The sequence below is a fragment of the Cucumis melo genome, chromosome 3 (assembly GCF_025177605.1).
Source record: "Cucumis melo cultivar AY chromosome 3, USDA_Cmelo_AY_1.0, whole genome shotgun sequence".
In the NCBI taxonomy this organism is placed as follows: domain Eukaryota; kingdom Viridiplantae; phylum Streptophyta; class Magnoliopsida; order Cucurbitales; family Cucurbitaceae; genus Cucumis; species Cucumis melo.
The window spans coordinates 29,233,328-29,249,226 of record NC_066859.1 but is presented as its reverse complement, the minus strand read 5'-3'; the positions used below and the strand labels follow the sequence as shown (position 1 = coordinate 29,249,226).

Sequence of the window (15,899 nt, the reverse complement as noted above, 5' to 3'; positions counted from 1 at the left end):
ACTGAAGTTTAGCAATCAAACGTTCTCAACAATTTATTTCATTTCGAGGCCTGGCAAATGCAACTGTTCCCCATCATGGTGGGCTCTGCAATAGTACACATTGTAATGTAGAAAATTTGTGCTTATTAAAAGTTGTGGGGCATAGTTTAAGGATAAGTTACTCAGCATAAACTTCATCAATACATTTAAAGTAGTAGGAAAATATACGATTAAGTTTATGTTATCCAATATCAAAATTCTTGGTCATCAGCAGCAGTTAAATTCGGGGTAGAAGAGTAGGAAGATCGGATGGTACATCTGAACTTGCCTGCAAAGTAAGATACCAACAAAATCATAAGATGTGATGTGCCTTAAGAGTAATTCTAATTATGAACATTGAAGAGATACCAACATCGCCACCACTTTGATGAATGATCAATCATACCTCTAGATATCTTTTCAACAATGTTGTTGTACTGTGGTTAAAGCCTTCAATTGGTTGTCCCTTTGTTCTAGATGCATTGAGCTGTTTCCGAACCTGGGTAGCAAGCGACTGCAATCGCACATGGCATAACGTATATTAGTACCAATAAAACCCATGCAACCTAAGCCATCACGAAAAAAAAGAAAAGAAAAGTGAGGGTGAAGAGTTATGATCATGGAAAAGCATACCTTGCCCAATTCAACTCCCCACTGGTCAAAGGAATTGATGCCCCAAACAAATCCTTCTACAGCAATTCTATGTTCATAGATTGCTAGCAACTGTGGTTTAAATATAATTAGTCACGATGTAAAAGGTGCAAGTAGGTTGAATAAAAAGCCTTAAAAATAGGGTATTTTGAAACAGACGAGATACCTGACCAATGTTGTAAGCACTTAATGATGGAAGAAGAATGCTGAGAGAAGGCCGATTTCCAGAAAATGTCTGAAGGGAAGGAATAGAGTTAGGTTGTTGAATCCAGTTCAAAATGATAGATAGCAGTAAAGATCTAAGTGTTACCTTGTGGGAAATAAGATGCTCTGGAACATTCTCCTTATGCAATTGCTCTGGCGTCTATAAAAGTGGTTGGATGTTTTAGTTCGGGAAGAACACAGTAAGTTATCACACCTCAATTTCCACAAACAGGGGAGGGAGAAATAAAAGATACATATTATTGTATGGATGGAAGATGGTTCGTTTTCAGAGTTCTCATAGAAGAGTGTGAGAACTGACCTTCCCATAGGCTAGGGCATCTGGCTGTGCAAAGAAGTTCGACATGAGTTCATCATGATTACTCACGACCTCACCTATGTGACAAATGGGAAATTAGAATTTGCAATAAGAAAAGCTCATTCTGGCTTCTTTATGATTGAAACTAAAATATGGCTCAAATACCTTTTAAGTAAACGGGTTGCTGGCTCTTCACAACACCAATAAAATCACAAGGAATAACACGCCCCTGGAATTTAAAAAGAAAATAGTTCAGATAACGTAGCAATCAATTTATAGCAATAACTAACAGAACTTACAATCTCCCTGGTCATAAAGTAGCATTTGCTGTAAAACAAGATCCATACATACATACTTGAGCACAATTTAAATATCCATACATACTTGGTGAATTAGTTGGTAAAAACTGTGTTGGCCGTTCGTTCCAGGTTCCCCAAAGTCGATTTCTCCAGCCTCAAAAGGGAGTGGAACCCCATCAATTGAAACACCCTTGCCATTACTCTCCATGCTAACCTAGAGTACAGTGGAATGAGCCTTTAGAATTTATCACTAGCGAAAAAGTTCCTCAAAGAAGAGTTTAGCTGCATGCCTGCTGAATGTGTGGAGCAAACTTCTCCAAAGCCTGGGAATAAGGTAAGATGGCCTGGGAAGTAATAGACGTCAATAGAATTGACAAAGAATAAGAGATAACTAAAGCTCACAAGAGAAAATATTCTCACAAACCCTCAAAACAAATTTGCTAAAACTTACTCTTGCAGCATGCCCAAGAAAAGAAACATTCCATACGCTCAACAATCCCAAAAGCACCTAAAGGAATTACAATATGGTTAAAATGTTAGGAAATAATATAGACAAGAAAATGTACAGCTTTTGACCAAATACACAGAAAGAAATACATCCAAAACTAAAAGAAAGAGAGAAGAATCAGGAAAGGAGAGGGAAACGTATCAGTGGCAAAACGTTAACTACTTTGTTTAGCTTCACACAGACTTACTGGAATATTTTTCTCAAAAGGAGAGGTGTAGAAATGCTGGTCAATGCTTGAAGCTCCCTTCAAGAATCTGTGTAAGAAATGCATCATCTAAGACGTCTCAAACTTAAAAAGGATCAATATAATATATTATCTTTTTAGATCAGAAAATAATATATTTTTTGTTACTCTTATTACACGACTTCAGCAACTAGTATACTAAATTTCAGAAGTTCAAAAAATTTCATTTTCTTTTGTTATCTTTCAATATAGATTCAACTGTTGTAAGCTAAAATGGAAGTAAGCATTTGATGTTACACAGGTACCGATACATCAGATTACTTGAGGGAAAAATCCAAATCAAATTAATTCTCAAATTATCCATGTTGAGATAACAAAAGACAAAACTATATGTTAGAATAACAAGGGACCATACTTTTCAACAACTGAGAAGCCATATTGAAGAGACAAAGGCAACACTCCTACAGCACTGCAAACTGCAATTGAACTTCACATTTTAACAGTTTTGTTGTGACGTATGAGATAGCAAACATAAGCATACACAGAAGAATTTTCAAAGAGCGAGAAATGTTTACCACTGTATCGTCCACCAACCCAGTCCCAGAATGCAAAGGCATTATTAGGATCAATTCCAAACTTCTCTACAAGCTACAACAGCAAATTTATAGGTAAGTTTACTGGAAGTGGCAAAGCCATAAAAGTTTATCCAAGGAACAAAACCTATAAACACTATTTAACTTCAAGCAGGACAAAATGAGCCAGCAAATATCATTGATGAAAAACACTGCCGAAAATCTATGGGAGAAGGCAGAAAATAGCAGAAAGGAAAATTATACATGTGAAAACGAGGTTGGGATGAGATATAATTAAAATCAAAGATTTGAAAGGCGTCCCTAGTGTGCATTGCTTTGTATGAGATGAAGTGACAACTTGGCATCATGGCACATACTCCAACGGCTTGTTTTCTTCATCTTCTTCTTTCTTTTTTTCCCCTGTTCCTCCTCCGTTCTTTACACTCCTTTTTTGAACTAATGAAGAAAGGTGCGGAGGTGAATATATGTTTATTTCAATAATTGCTAGGCACCAGAAATCTTTGAGACTATAATTGGTGTCTTATCCACTAAGCTATGTTTAGATTGTCTGTTGACGTGAATATTCCAAACATAATTTTCTAAATAAAGCTCACATCTTTAGCAATTTTTTCTAACTCGCCACTGAACTATTAGTTTTTTTTAACATAAATTATAGATACTATGGCTCATCTCTCACTGAAGCTCATATTTTATTTTCAAATCAAGCTTAAGCTCCAAAAGGCTGTTGGTTGTAAAACATTTCGCACTTAACAAAACACTACCTAAAACTAAAACATGCATCCCTGAAATGCTAACCAAGTGGCTGAGGAAGGAGTCCTTTAATCAAGCTTGGGGGCGGAAAGTTTGAATAGAAGATTTGCACAAATTTTAGTTCAAAATTGAAGTTAGCAGCTGTGAACTTAAATTTTTTAATGTACAAACTGCAGGTAAGGATAAGCACACAAATCGGACAGAATGAAACATTTGCTTCAACTAAAATAATGCCTGAGCAAAATAAACATGAAAGTTGTCAGGCATGGAGGAGCCACAACAAAAATACTTAAGGATCAGAAAGATACCGGGAGGTTTGTGCTAACTGCTACCATATGCTTTGCAACAGCTGAAGGCCTGGGATTGAAGAAAATATGTCATAATCCAGCCTTTGTCTGTGAGAAATAACAAAATGGTACTTCTATCCCCATGAAATCAGGGAAAAGAAATTCTGTCTCAATTTGCCAAAATGTACAAAACCATTTAAAAATGCACCAAAATGGATAGGTGAGTTGTGAATAATTGACGGATAAATGACATGTGATCAATTCTCATCTTTAATATAGCCAATAACAGATGCAAGTATAGCAAATTATATGCACGAGACTCAACGACATGACTCCCCAAACAGTTCAGCATTAGACTTGATGAAACACAAAAACACTTGACTCGACAATATTAAAAAATTCCCAAACAATTTAGTAGTAGATTCCACGAACAAGCACAAAAAGAGATCTCTTCACAATTTTTACATCTAAAAACTGTGGTAATAAATAATGAGTGAGCATCCCAATAAACTCAAATAGGTGGATGAACTCATCTTGGCATAACTAATTGATTTTTACATTCTTTTTTATTTCCTCTCACTCTAGGCTTACTTTTGTTAGTTACATGGGTTAGTTTTAAGCTATCTTAGGTGATCATTTGTTTACTTAAGTTAGTCCACCTTCTATGAAGTTAGCTATCTCTTAATTCATTACCTTTTCTATGTCAACCTCTCAAATCTATTTACAAAAGGAATATCATGCAATGCCTGTATGAAGTAGCGATACTAAAATGACCTTAATAATATTGTAGATAATTACTAACCCAAGAGCTGCAGAAATCCACTCCCTTAGTGTCCGGGCATTTAACATAGTTTCAGCAGTGGTAAAAGTCTTTGAAACCACCACAACTGTAAACATATTCAATCAGCAAAAACAAATAAAGAAGGTAACTGCGGTTTATGAAGAGTGGAAATTTGAATGACAATGCTCTTGATGAATAAAGAACCTACCCAAAGTAGTTTCAGGGTTTAAACCAGTGATATTTTTTGCCACATCAATGGGATCCACATTAGCAAGACTGCAAACATAGCACAGAAAATGATGAACTTTTTCAGCTTGATTCCCAGTAGCGCAAAATGGTGAAAATGCAAAACCACAAATCTTAAATCTGTAATTCATCTATTGAATAGCTGAACTCTTGTAGTTTCTGAATATTCCTGCTCCTTTTACAACTTCTCCAATGAGATGAAATCCCAGGTTCTCTAAAGTAGATTACTTCATTGTATCATTACAGAGAAAGTGCAATAGAGTACTTACAAACGTAATTGACGTCCTTCTGCAGATTTAATAGCCTCTGGATCTGAAAATAACATTGAAATAAGCTACAAATCAGTAAAGCCTTAGGAGATGGTTCTACTCAAAGAAACTAATTGAATGAGTTTTGACTTTAGAGATAACTCTACACAATGGACTACAATAATAAAAATAGACTAGAAGAAGAAATCTTTTCTCAACCTGTTTGAAGTGCAGTGTGCACAAACAGAGGCCCCAAGAAGCTGCCACCAATGCCAATAGCGACAACGTCCTTCAAAGGTTTTCCTGTGGCTCCAACCTACCAAACTTGTAAAGTATTAGAAGTGCAAAGGGTATTGGAGCCAATGAATAATAAAGAGCAAAGATTTACCCAAGAACCATTGCGAACTTTCTCAGAGAAATCCTGAATCTTATCAAGAACGTTCCAAACATCAGGCACAACATTCTTTCCGTTACTTTGTATTGTTGCATCTCTAGCTGCACGAAGAGCAACATGCAGGACTGCCCTATTTTCTGTGCTGTTTATCTATAAGCCACAAAAACCGAGGATAGAAAGAACAGTTATCATCTATTTTTGCAACGTTGAAGTCTTGATAATACAGATTTTAGATGCTCTTGAACAAGGAAGAGACGAGCTTAACAACTTTTTCATTCAGAAATAAATACATAAAATGCCAACATTTGCTTCCTGAATAAAAGAAGACTACTGGGCTAGATCATTACTATTGATTGCACAAAAACTTCCACACGAACTGGAAATGATAAGAAAACCTGCACTTACATGTTCCCCATTGTACATCCGATTAATTTTTTCCTTGAGATTTGCCGCCTGGATTTGACGAACGGGAAAAAGATATCAGAGAACAACAACTTCCACAACACAGTAATAACAGTGACCAAAACTCACCTCTGCCAATTTGAAGAGCTTTCCAATGGTGTCAGAGTTGACCCTTTGTCGTGAATAATCCAACAAAATCCCATCATACTCACTGACAAAAAATTAGCACTATCATTCATCAACGAAACGTGTTATCAAATTAAAGCATATCAAGCACAATTATGTAGAACCAAAAGATGTCATCCTACACCATCAAGGAATTGCATCTGGCAGCATCGCTCATCAAATCACGTAGATGGGTCTTGTTAATGTCCTCAACATGAGCCTGCAGCCAAGATAATCTTCAGCATTATGATATCACATAACAAGCGTAAATTCAACTCCAGTCCAACCAATCCAAGTACCTTCAGATTCTTCCATGCATCGGTGTCAGAGATTAGAGAAGCCATTTCAATCAGAAATCACCTGCAACAATTGGTAATTGAAAATCAAGATTTGTTTTCCTTCAGTTGAAAGTTATCACAAGATTCGACAACTTACAGAACATTCAAATACCAAAACGACCGAAAAAAAAGAGCATAACATTCAGAAAACCAAACTTGTTCATAGAACTTTCAAGATGAAAAAGCAGTAGAGGAATCAAGACATTGATGTAGCATAGATAGGGAAAGATTCTTATTCAGAGAAAGAAAAATAAAAAGAAGAAAAGAGGATTGGAATATGTAAAGATATACGACGAATACAGAAAAAGAGGACACAAACATTAGGTTCGATTCCGAGGTGGAATTCCAAGTTTGAAAGAGATGGAGAGAGCTGAAATCACCTGAGAGAGATGAAGAGAATGTTGTATTGGGGGATTACGGCGATGGGGAATTGCAAAAGCAGAAGTATTTTAGTTTCTGAAGAGCGAAACCATGGGAGGTGGTGAGTGGAGGTCTGTGGGCTTCGGGTCGGAAATGCCACGTGAGATCGGCGTTGTGTCGTCACGTGGAAAGAGCGCGCATGGTCCGTGCTGGTTTTCACTTTCAGCTATTAGGTCATCAAATTTGAGTAAATATAAAAACAAAATTCCGTTGCCGGGAATCGAACCCGGGTCTCCTGGGTGAAAGCCAGATATCCTAACCGCTGGACGACAACGGATGATTTGATGATAAGATGATTAGTTAATTTAATAATAAAGAAAATATCAGTATTTGGACAATTTTAATTTTAAACCATAAAATTTAATGTTTTTGATACAATGAACTACATATTCGTTTTAATATAATGTTATATTTTATAAATATTTTCAACAAGTTTATCATTTATATCAATTAATTTTCAATTTTTGTGTTTATATTCATACTAAATTTAGTTTGAAAAAAGAAAAAAACCATTTAACTGGTATATTTCAAAACATTTCCAATGATTTTTTAAAAATTTAAGACAATCTATTTTAATATACAACTTGGTACAGTATAACTATTTGAAAATACACACACAAACTATTTTAATAAATGTTACAAGAAATCAAACCAATTAAAATTCAAAATAGTTGTGAAAACAATAATAAATTAATACAAAATATAAAATTGAGGTGGTTGAGCCATTGAGGGAAAAAGCTAAAATCTAAAAAGCTTTATCTAATCTACTTATTTCTAAAATATTTTATTCTTACTTTTAACATTTGTTTAATGTTAAAAAAGGTTGAAGGATCCAAATTCCCCCTCGCATTAAAAAAGAAAAGGAATAATTAAACTAGAAAGTTAAATTATCATTTTGCTGTTTCCATACAACAGAATCACACTACTATACATGCAGACAAAGGCATTACAAAGCTTACAACGATCAAATCATCTCATTGTTCCTCTTAATGGACAAATAAGTAATGCTCCATCACTTTCTTTAAACATACAAGTTTTACACAATCAAAATTTCAGCTACACGAGTCTCCACTACAAAAAACAAAAGAAAGAAAAAAAAAAACTTCAGTGACTGTTGGATTTGTCAAATGAACCTCCTCGAGAAGTTTCGAGTAGTCGCTCGGTAGGTACGGACGAGCAAGCCAACTCCCACACCAATTCCTAAACAAACACCAAGCCCTATACCAACACCAACTCTCACGCCTGCATTAAACCAGGAGAGTTCACCATCTTCATTGTCTAAATATTCTCTCCTTTTCCAATACATGTTGTAGTCGTTGTCGATTTCCTGTTTGTATCTTACATATTCTGTGGCCTACAAGAAGTAAATGGATATTTCAGGGTGTGAAGGCCAAAAGTACAGCAGATCAATCAACATCATAATCAAGTAAGATAAGCCGAGCTGACACTTGGTGCCGATTACAAATTAAGATGACAGTTGAACCCAAGAAAGATTTAGCTATCAGAGAAGAATATCGGCTGAAACCCAAAGAACGTAGCATTATAGTAGGCAGAAAATGATGATCAATTTAAAATGAAAAGGCTACCAACCACACTGGATGAAAATCAGGGGTAAATTTTCTTTATAAACAAGTAGGTGCATACCCTTGAATTTGACTTGTACGATATCATCAAGCATGGAATATAATTAAGACACTTTTGTGTGTAGGTCAGTTCGCAATAGAGTGTAGACATTCGCTCATAAATTTAACTTGGCCATAAAGAAATCAATCTAATCCGAAGAAGGTTAACAGAGCCAATATTTGTGTAAACAAACTGGCAGGGAATTGAAATCTCAAGTGGCCAAACTCAGAGTATCAGTGATGTACCTGTAAATCATATTCTGGAAATTGATCTTCATTAGATTCAGGTGTCTCAGATTCTGGTATGACATCCAACATGGATTTCCAACTCTGCTTCTTTCGGGAGCTTAGATGCAAAGTTCTGGTCAAGATGATAGGATTTCCGGAGAAGCTACCAGCTACATAAACCTCAATTATTGGGGAAGAGGTTTCAGCTCCATTCATATGCTTTCCCTTCAAGAAGCCAACGCCCAACTTCGACTCACAACTCATGTGCCACTTCTTCGCATTGCCTTTTGATCCCCCTAATAAACCATTACAATTTGACATCTCTAGAATCCCAGAGAGAATCAAATCTTCCTGGTCATATACTTCAAATCTTACACTTCCACTCAACCTTATATTATCAGTAGTCACAAACGTAACTTCTTCGGATTTCTTATCAGCCCTATCTCTCCTAAGAGAGGAAGAGACCCCCTCAGAGTGACTACTACATCTAACACCATTGACCTCAAAAAGGGTATCGTGGCTGAGAGGGATATGGTTGAGTGTGAGGAACTCGGGCGTCAAGTTGTCCACTTGGAAATTACTGATCCTAACATAGAAGACTCTCAAATCAAGCCAGGATGATGAGTAGGCTTTAACACGAGGCTGATGACGAGAGAATCTTGCAAGTTGAAGTTCATTATCAATCGATTCAACTTTTGGTGGTGTCTCAACGGCACCCTCCATGGTTAAAGGAGCTCAAACTTATCGAAATGGCTACAACATGAGAGCAATCGTCCAAGAATAGATCAAAGGGCAAATCTAGGTTGTCTCACAATTCAACCCTGAAACATACATATTGCTAATATCATTAAAAGAAGAAACAAATTGATATTTTCTTTTAAGTTAAGAAAAACAAACAGAAAGTCTCAATTCCAAACGATAACGATGAGCACCATATGCATGCATCCACAACGACAGGTAAACAAGTTCATAAATAGAAAATTCAGGAATAGAAAACCCTTGAATTAAGAGGAGTCAAAATCAAAATAAAAGAAGTTCTAATTCAGGCAAACTCAAATCAAATGGCCAAACCAACCCCAACAAACACCAGTTGAATGAGATCCAAGTATCCAAACAAAGAGGATAAGAAACAGACTATGTAACGAATTCCATCAGTAGTATACTTATAAGCTATGACCTGTGGATGTAAGCAAATTGAAAGAGAGATTAACTAAGAAAATACAGATGAAACTCCTTAGATTTGGAAATATAGAAGCCGTTAGAAGAAAGCGAATCCACCCGACACGAACTTACATATTGCCAATTCACTAATCCCAAATAGTTCTAATGAAAAAGAAAAGACCCAGATCTCTTTTTGGCTAAATTTAATCAAATTGAACTTCTTACTAACCTGACAAAACGTTTTGGCTTAAAATTTCTGTATTGATCGTCTCCTCCAAGAACCAGCCAACCTCCAGCAAATCCAACAAACCCACATCACACGAGATAGAACCAGCCAAGAAACCCTTGGTCTGTATTGCTTGAGAATTACAACGAACCCAAAAATAAAATTAAAAAGGAAAAAACAGAGACAAATCAAAACCCCCTTTGACAGTTGGATAAATACGTAGAAAAATAAACTCACACGTCAAAATCCAGCACTCAAAATCTCGACAAAGACTAATATCTATAGGAATCCTTCTGCTTGTTCGAAGATTGTCCTCAAATCGCTTTCAAAGCTACGCGATTAAAGCTTTTGATTCCAACCCAATAGCGAGTAGGCAGCACCCACCACAGAAACAAATTACCGGGTCCCTCGTTACCCAATTGAAAATCTGACGCTTAGAAACGATTATTAATCGAAATTAAGCTGAAGCATTGAGGTGGGTCTACATGAAAAAGTATAAAAATGATGAAAGTGGGATCACTATCCAGAAACTTGTGGGAAGAGTTGGAAGTGAGAAAGAAAACTACCCGTTTCTCTGAAGAAAGTGATGGGAAATTACCCCGAAGAAGTAAATCTGAAGAAAGAAAAGAGAAGAGGAGATGGGGAAAATATGGGAGAGATCGATCTTATCCATTAACAAAAAGTACGTAGTGGCGCAAGAGCAGAGCGTTGACGCTCAAAGGTTGGTGACAATGACCGAAACCATAGCGCGGTTCGTGGGACGGCGTTAGGACCATTGTCAATGTTAATGGGCCACGTGTTACGAAGGCTTGTAATCCAAGAAAGCCCATGGGCCGTCCGTAACTCAAAATGTTACGCGGGACGTATCATATATCTAACGAAAATTATAACCGTAGGAATTTCAACTTCTAGCAACATTTTTAAAAAATCGTAAATATAGCACTGAACTCTTATAGTATATTTCGATTAATATTTAAAACAGTGTTTATCAGTGATAGATTTTGACAAATTTTATTATATTTCCAAATTTTTTAGAATGTTGTTATATACCTAATTATTTTGAATCTAATTGCTATATCTAATTATTTGTCATATTGTCAACATTAAATTACAAAAAATAAAAAATTTGAGAGAGTATAGGTTTCTCATATATCTAATTATTTGTCATATTTACTTTTTTAAAGATATTTTTGTTATCCGATGTAATTCCTAAAAATTATTAGCAAACAAATTTGTACGGTATATAATCTTATAAATCAAAAATACATGTGAAGTATATTCAAATTATTGTACATTTGTAAATTCTTAAAAAATAAACAAACCATAGTATATCCAATGTTAATAACCTTTTCCAATATATTCGACCCAAACTTCAAATATCAATAGATATTTGATTGGTTTTTAGTTAATAGTGTTTTAACGTTGAATGAATATCAATCAATGTTAATAAACTACTAAAAAAAGACGATTTTTAAAATTAAACTCAAATATTTAAAAATAATGGTACATGAGTGACAATTTTACAACTAGAGCATAAAGGTAAGAAGGATTCGAACTATTTGACCTATATTAGTTCCATGCTTATAAAATTAACGTTAATGGACGAAATAATTCAAAATCTAAAACATTTTATGAAATATAGAACATATGAAAAAACATTTGAGTTTTTTATTCCATGAAGAAATGCATATTTTCAATTTTTAGTTTTTGAAAATTTGGACAAATGAATGCAAATACAGTGTTGTTGTGGATGAGAAGTCCTAATTTAATCCCCTCTCGATGCGTCTAGGCTTTTCTTGAATATAAAATTATCTTTTTTTTTCTCTTTAGATTTAACTTTCAATTTTATTATTGAAATTTAGTTCCATGAGGATTCTTCCTGAGATTTTATTTAATTAGTTAGAGAGTGAATTCTAACTTTTGAAAGTAATTAATTAAGTTTAGAATTATAAAACGTGATATTTATCATTAAATATCAATTAAAATATAGTTAGAATGATAAATTTTAATCTTTTATCTACTTTAGATAATTTAGACGTGATAAGTAAAAAGTTGGTACGGATAAAGAGTTACAATGAGAATTGTTCTCAACAAAAAATAAGACGAACCACTTTAAGTTATTTACTATCGTGTTTTATTTTGTTATATGCAAAGGGTAATTTTATAATGAGAATCTTCCCTAAAAATAAGTTATTTTTCGACTAAATTGAGTTTGACCATAAAAGAGTATTGATTAGTCGATCGGTCAATTTAAATTGATTTAAGCAATTGAAACTTTTTACAATTAACGACGGTTATTTTTTTCTTACAAATCGACATTAATCAAATCCTATCATTATCTCTTATCAATCACCTTTGATTTTATTGATTTGATCGATCAACTCGATTTTCAATTTATCATGTTTACCTCTACGTAATACCAAATTTTAAAAATAAACGAACACGTACGAAGATTTTCATCGATATATTTTAACTAAATAAATATCGTAAATTATCGTATAATATAATTTCGAGAAAGACGGTTGATGGAGTTTCGTAGAAATACCTAATTTAATATTTTTAATTAAGAAACAAGAGCCACATGTTAATTTCTAGTCAATTGGTGAGTCAAAAATAATTTGGATGGCTCATTTTCAATTTTTTGGATTGCTTAATATTTGACTTTAGAGACCAAAAAGTTTATCCTATAGCAAAAGATGTATTAATTTAATGGCCCTTTATATATAGGTCGGTTGGACAAGATTGTGAGAGTTTATTATCAAATCACTTTATAAATATCATATTTCAACCTCCATCACCCATACATTATACAATCATGAAAAATAAAACATAAAATAATAAAATAATATTCGTACAAATATTTAATCCTACTGGCATGACTCAACTTGTTTAATCATATTACTTTCATTTCGAATCAAAGAGGACCGTTCTCTTAAAATTTATCTTCACAAAATCGTTGTAGGTTTAGATTTTTCTCCATAAACTCAATTTTCACATTTAGTTAATTTAAAAAACGATAGAATATTTTAAAGTCTTTATTATTTCATCTTTACATTTCGAATTACACACTTTTAATTGTTAATCATTAATGGGGAATTTTTTAGATTTTTCGGGTATGTCTATTACCTCTGATTTAGATCTCGATTGTCGACAAACTTTTCAAAAGTTAAAAACTTTCAAATCACACCATAAAACTAAAATACATTTAAAGTCAAAATTAAAGACTAAACTCAAAAGTGAACTAATTAAGTATGATTTAAGAGTTGACTAATAAAAACATTTGAAACTAAACTTTAAAGAATTCTCAAATTTAAAAATAATTTCAAAACTACTAAACGTAGTAAGCTTTCCCATAAAAAACCTATAAGTTTATATCAAAGAATCTTCATGTATGTATTAAAGTTTTTGAAGTAAGTATCCGTATTATGATTTTTTAAAAATATGACCAAATAAAACCATTTCGAAAACCAAATTAAAAAACGTGTAAATTTTTATTCCAAAACTAAAATTTTAAATTGAAAAAAATATATTTATGGTCTATAAATTTCACATCTAACTTTAAGTTTCGGTATTAAAGCTAAATTTCGATAAAAAAATAAGTTAAAATAAAGGTAGGGAACAAAAGTAATTCTTCTAAAAATTTAAGAAGTGAATAAAAAATATATTTAGAAAATTAGAGATGAATAAAGTAATTGTAATTATAGTGTTATATATATATATATATAAAAAAAAGATTGCATTAAAAAAGAATAAGTGAATAATTAAAATTAAAAGAGAAAACGAGTGGTTCGGTGTGCTCGAATGCATAGCATTATGATGTTACCTTTGGGCATATTTTGTTACCAAACCCTCAGTCAATGCAACACTCACATCTAATCAAATAATTAATTCTCCCCTTCTAAGCTTATAATATCCTCACACGTGACCCTCACGTGCTACAAATCACGAGTTCTATTCTCTTTATCATTTGGTGTCACAACACAATTCATCAATTCCAACTCAAAGTTTAATTTCACCAAAAGTATACATATTCATTAGTCCATTCTAAATTATTACTATTTATACCTTTATTATTTTTTAACTACGTTAGAAGTATCGGGATTTGAATCACATACTTTTTTTTTTTTTTGCTTATTAACAATTTATATGTCAGTTGATCTATGAATTTAGTTATATCTTTTTTATCCCTTCCTCCTTTATGGATGCAACTTTAGTATCGATTCTACATCATTGCAAATATTTTAATAAACAGTGGTAAAATTACAAATGTAATATTAGAATTTTGAGGTTTTATTTATTATATAGTATCTAATTTTCTAAAAATTAAGCAATTAAATTTAAAAGTTATATGGTTACCATATTTGATAAATGTCAGATGGTTACATTTACATCTAATGAGCCTTTTGAGATGAGATTTAAATTTTTTATATTGACGATAATGTTGAAGTCTCAATTTTATGAAAACGTAACAACGAAAGTATCGATAAACTTCTAACGTTAGAAGCATATTTTTACAAAAATATGAAAACAACCAAATATTATACCAATTAAAAAAATTACATTTTACCATTTTATAAACAAATTAACAAGTTTATTACTTAGATTATATCTACATAAGTAACCATTGCAAATTCCTAGATTTTATGATTTTTTTTTCATAATACAATAAAAGCTTTTATTTTCCTCCCTATGTGAATGTGAAAATATCTATAAAAAAAAACAATTGAAATTTATATCTAATTCATTACTTATTGTAAAATTGAAATTTAAGCAATTTAGTAGATAATTTAAAAATTAAAAACCTACTAAACAAAATTAAAAATTGATAATAAATCCATTAACAACACAAAATAATTGAAAATTAAGAGTTTATATAAAAATTAAACTCAGCCCACTCTTCTCCCTGTCTTCCTTTTTTATTTCCAATCAATCAATCTCAAGAAACAGCAACAATAGAGTTTGATTGGTTGAACCACTAACAAAAGAAAAAAAAATGATGTTGGAACAATCTTTGTTTTTTCTTTGTTCATTGTGAAAAAGAACATGAAATCTTGAAGAGAAAGTAAATACAAAGATTTGGATGAAAGGAAAAACAAGTAAAGATGAACTTGAAAGTGAATTTTCCAATCCAAATTTCGAATTCTTTCAACCTAATCCAATCAAATACAACAACAATACAATTTACCCACAAAAATCAAAGAAACGAAACCCAAGGATTTTTCTTCAGGTTTTTCAGATTCCTAAATTCCCCCCCCCCCCCCCCAAAAAAAAAAGAAAGAAAGAAAGAAGAAGAACCCATAAAATTGTTTTTTGATTTTTGATTTTCGTTTTATGTTTACCCATTAGCTACTTTTTCTGGGTTTGTTCTTTCGCCTTCCTCTGCTTCTCGAACCATCCCCTGTTTTGGGTTCTTCTTGTTTCGAACCTTCTTTCACGGAACCCGGCGGCGGTTCATCCACAGTCGCTTTAATTTTTTTCTCAGGTGGATTCTCTTCAACTTCCGGCAGCAGCGGCGGCGGCGGCGGCAGTTTCTTGTTCTCCTGTTCGTTTTGTTGTTCATCAAGAACCTTACGCGGCCGGCCTCTTTTTCTGGGCTGTATGGATTGGCCGATACCATCATCGGCTAATTTGGAGGTGGAGGTTTCAGCTATGGCGACTGCAATCTCCTTAGTTTTCTGGGTTTTTTTCTTACCCATCAAACAAACGAGGAAACGGGAGTGAAATTAAGAGACCCAAATGAAAACCCACAGAATCGGAAGGTTTGTTCAATAGAAAATCGAAGCGAAATCCATCGGCGGAGTTTGGAGGAAAGGGGAAGAAGGGGGAAAATTAGGAGAAAAGTAGTAGAAGAAGAAGAA

General features: G+C 33.4%; 2 protein-coding genes and 1 non-coding gene across 14 annotated transcripts; all 3 read right to left on the bottom strand.

The window, feature by feature from the left end:
- Positions 1-7: 7 nt before the first annotated feature.
- On the bottom strand, positions 8-6,954 carry LOC103487962 (glucose-6-phosphate isomerase, cytosolic). Of its 3 annotated transcripts, none has more exons than XM_008446482.2 (24): positions 6,765-6,954; positions 6,346-6,406; positions 6,190-6,266; positions 6,011-6,092; positions 5,885-5,932; positions 5,474-5,629; positions 5,305-5,401; positions 5,107-5,149; positions 4,800-4,867; positions 4,613-4,697; positions 3,832-3,880; positions 2,756-2,828; positions 2,596-2,656; positions 2,184-2,250; positions 1,940-1,996; positions 1,779-1,832; positions 1,574-1,702; positions 1,355-1,418; positions 1,193-1,266; positions 980-1,033; positions 836-904; positions 652-741; positions 425-532; positions 8-307 (listed from the first exon to the last, which is right to left on the bottom strand). In XM_008446482.2, exons 2-24 carry the CDS (start codon positions 6,388-6,390, stop codon positions 257-259), a joined length of 1,701 nt encoding a protein of 566 aa, XP_008444704.1. In that variant the 5' UTR covers positions 6,391-6,406; positions 6,765-6,954; the 3' UTR covers positions 8-256. The 3 variants fall into 3 exon arrangements, with proteins under 3 accessions (XP_008444704.1, XP_008444705.1, XP_008444706.1); XM_008446483.3 differs by having other exon boundaries at positions 6,704-6,904; XM_008446484.3 differs by lacking the exon at positions 6,765-6,954 and adding an exon at positions 6,482-6,569.
- A 55-nt stretch (positions 6,955-7,009) lies between these two features.
- Positions 7,010-7,081, bottom strand: TRNAE-UUC (transfer RNA glutamic acid (anticodon UUC)). Its single transcript has one exon. It is a non-coding gene; the product is annotated as a tRNA-Glu (tRNA).
- A 589-nt stretch (positions 7,082-7,670) lies between these two features.
- LOC103487964 (uncharacterized protein At1g01500) lies at positions 7,671-10,766 on the bottom strand. 10 transcript variants are annotated; one of them, XM_008446487.3, is made up of 4 exons: positions 10,279-10,713; positions 10,045-10,173; positions 8,673-9,475; positions 7,671-8,158 (listed from the first exon to the last, which is right to left on the bottom strand). In XM_008446487.3, the coding sequence occupies exons 3-4, from the start codon at positions 9,375-9,377 to the stop codon at positions 7,928-7,930; spliced, it is 936 nt and encodes a 311-aa protein (XP_008444709.1). In that variant the 5' UTR covers positions 9,378-9,475; positions 10,045-10,173; positions 10,279-10,713; the 3' UTR covers positions 7,671-7,927. The 10 variants fall into 10 exon arrangements, with proteins under 10 accessions (XP_008444709.1, XP_050938336.1, XP_050938340.1 ...); XM_051082379.1 differs by having other exon boundaries at positions 10,041-10,173; positions 10,279-10,687; XM_051082383.1 differs by having other exon boundaries at positions 10,041-10,766.
- Positions 10,767-15,899: the final 5,133 nt, after the last annotated feature.

Coding starts and splice junctions, on each gene's coding strand:
- LOC103487962 (XM_008446482.2), bottom strand. CDS start 6,390: ATGGCTTCTCTAATCTCTGACACCGATGCATGGAAGAATCTGAAG. Junction 5,933..6,010: donor AGCTCTTCAAATTGGCAGAG/GTGAGTTTTGGT, acceptor CGTCAAATCCAG/GCGGCAAATCTCAAGGAAAA. Junction 3,881..4,612: donor TGGATTTCTGCAGCTCTTGG/GTTAGTAATTAT, acceptor CTTCAATCCCAG/GCCTTCAGCTGTTGCAAAGC.
- LOC103487964 (XM_051082383.1), bottom strand. CDS start 9,377: ATGGAGGGTGCCGTTGAGACACCACCAAAAGTTGAATCGATTGATAAT. Junction 8,159..8,672: donor TTCCAGAATATGATTTACAG/GTACATCACTGA, acceptor TACTTCTTGTAG/GCCACAGAATATGTAAGATA.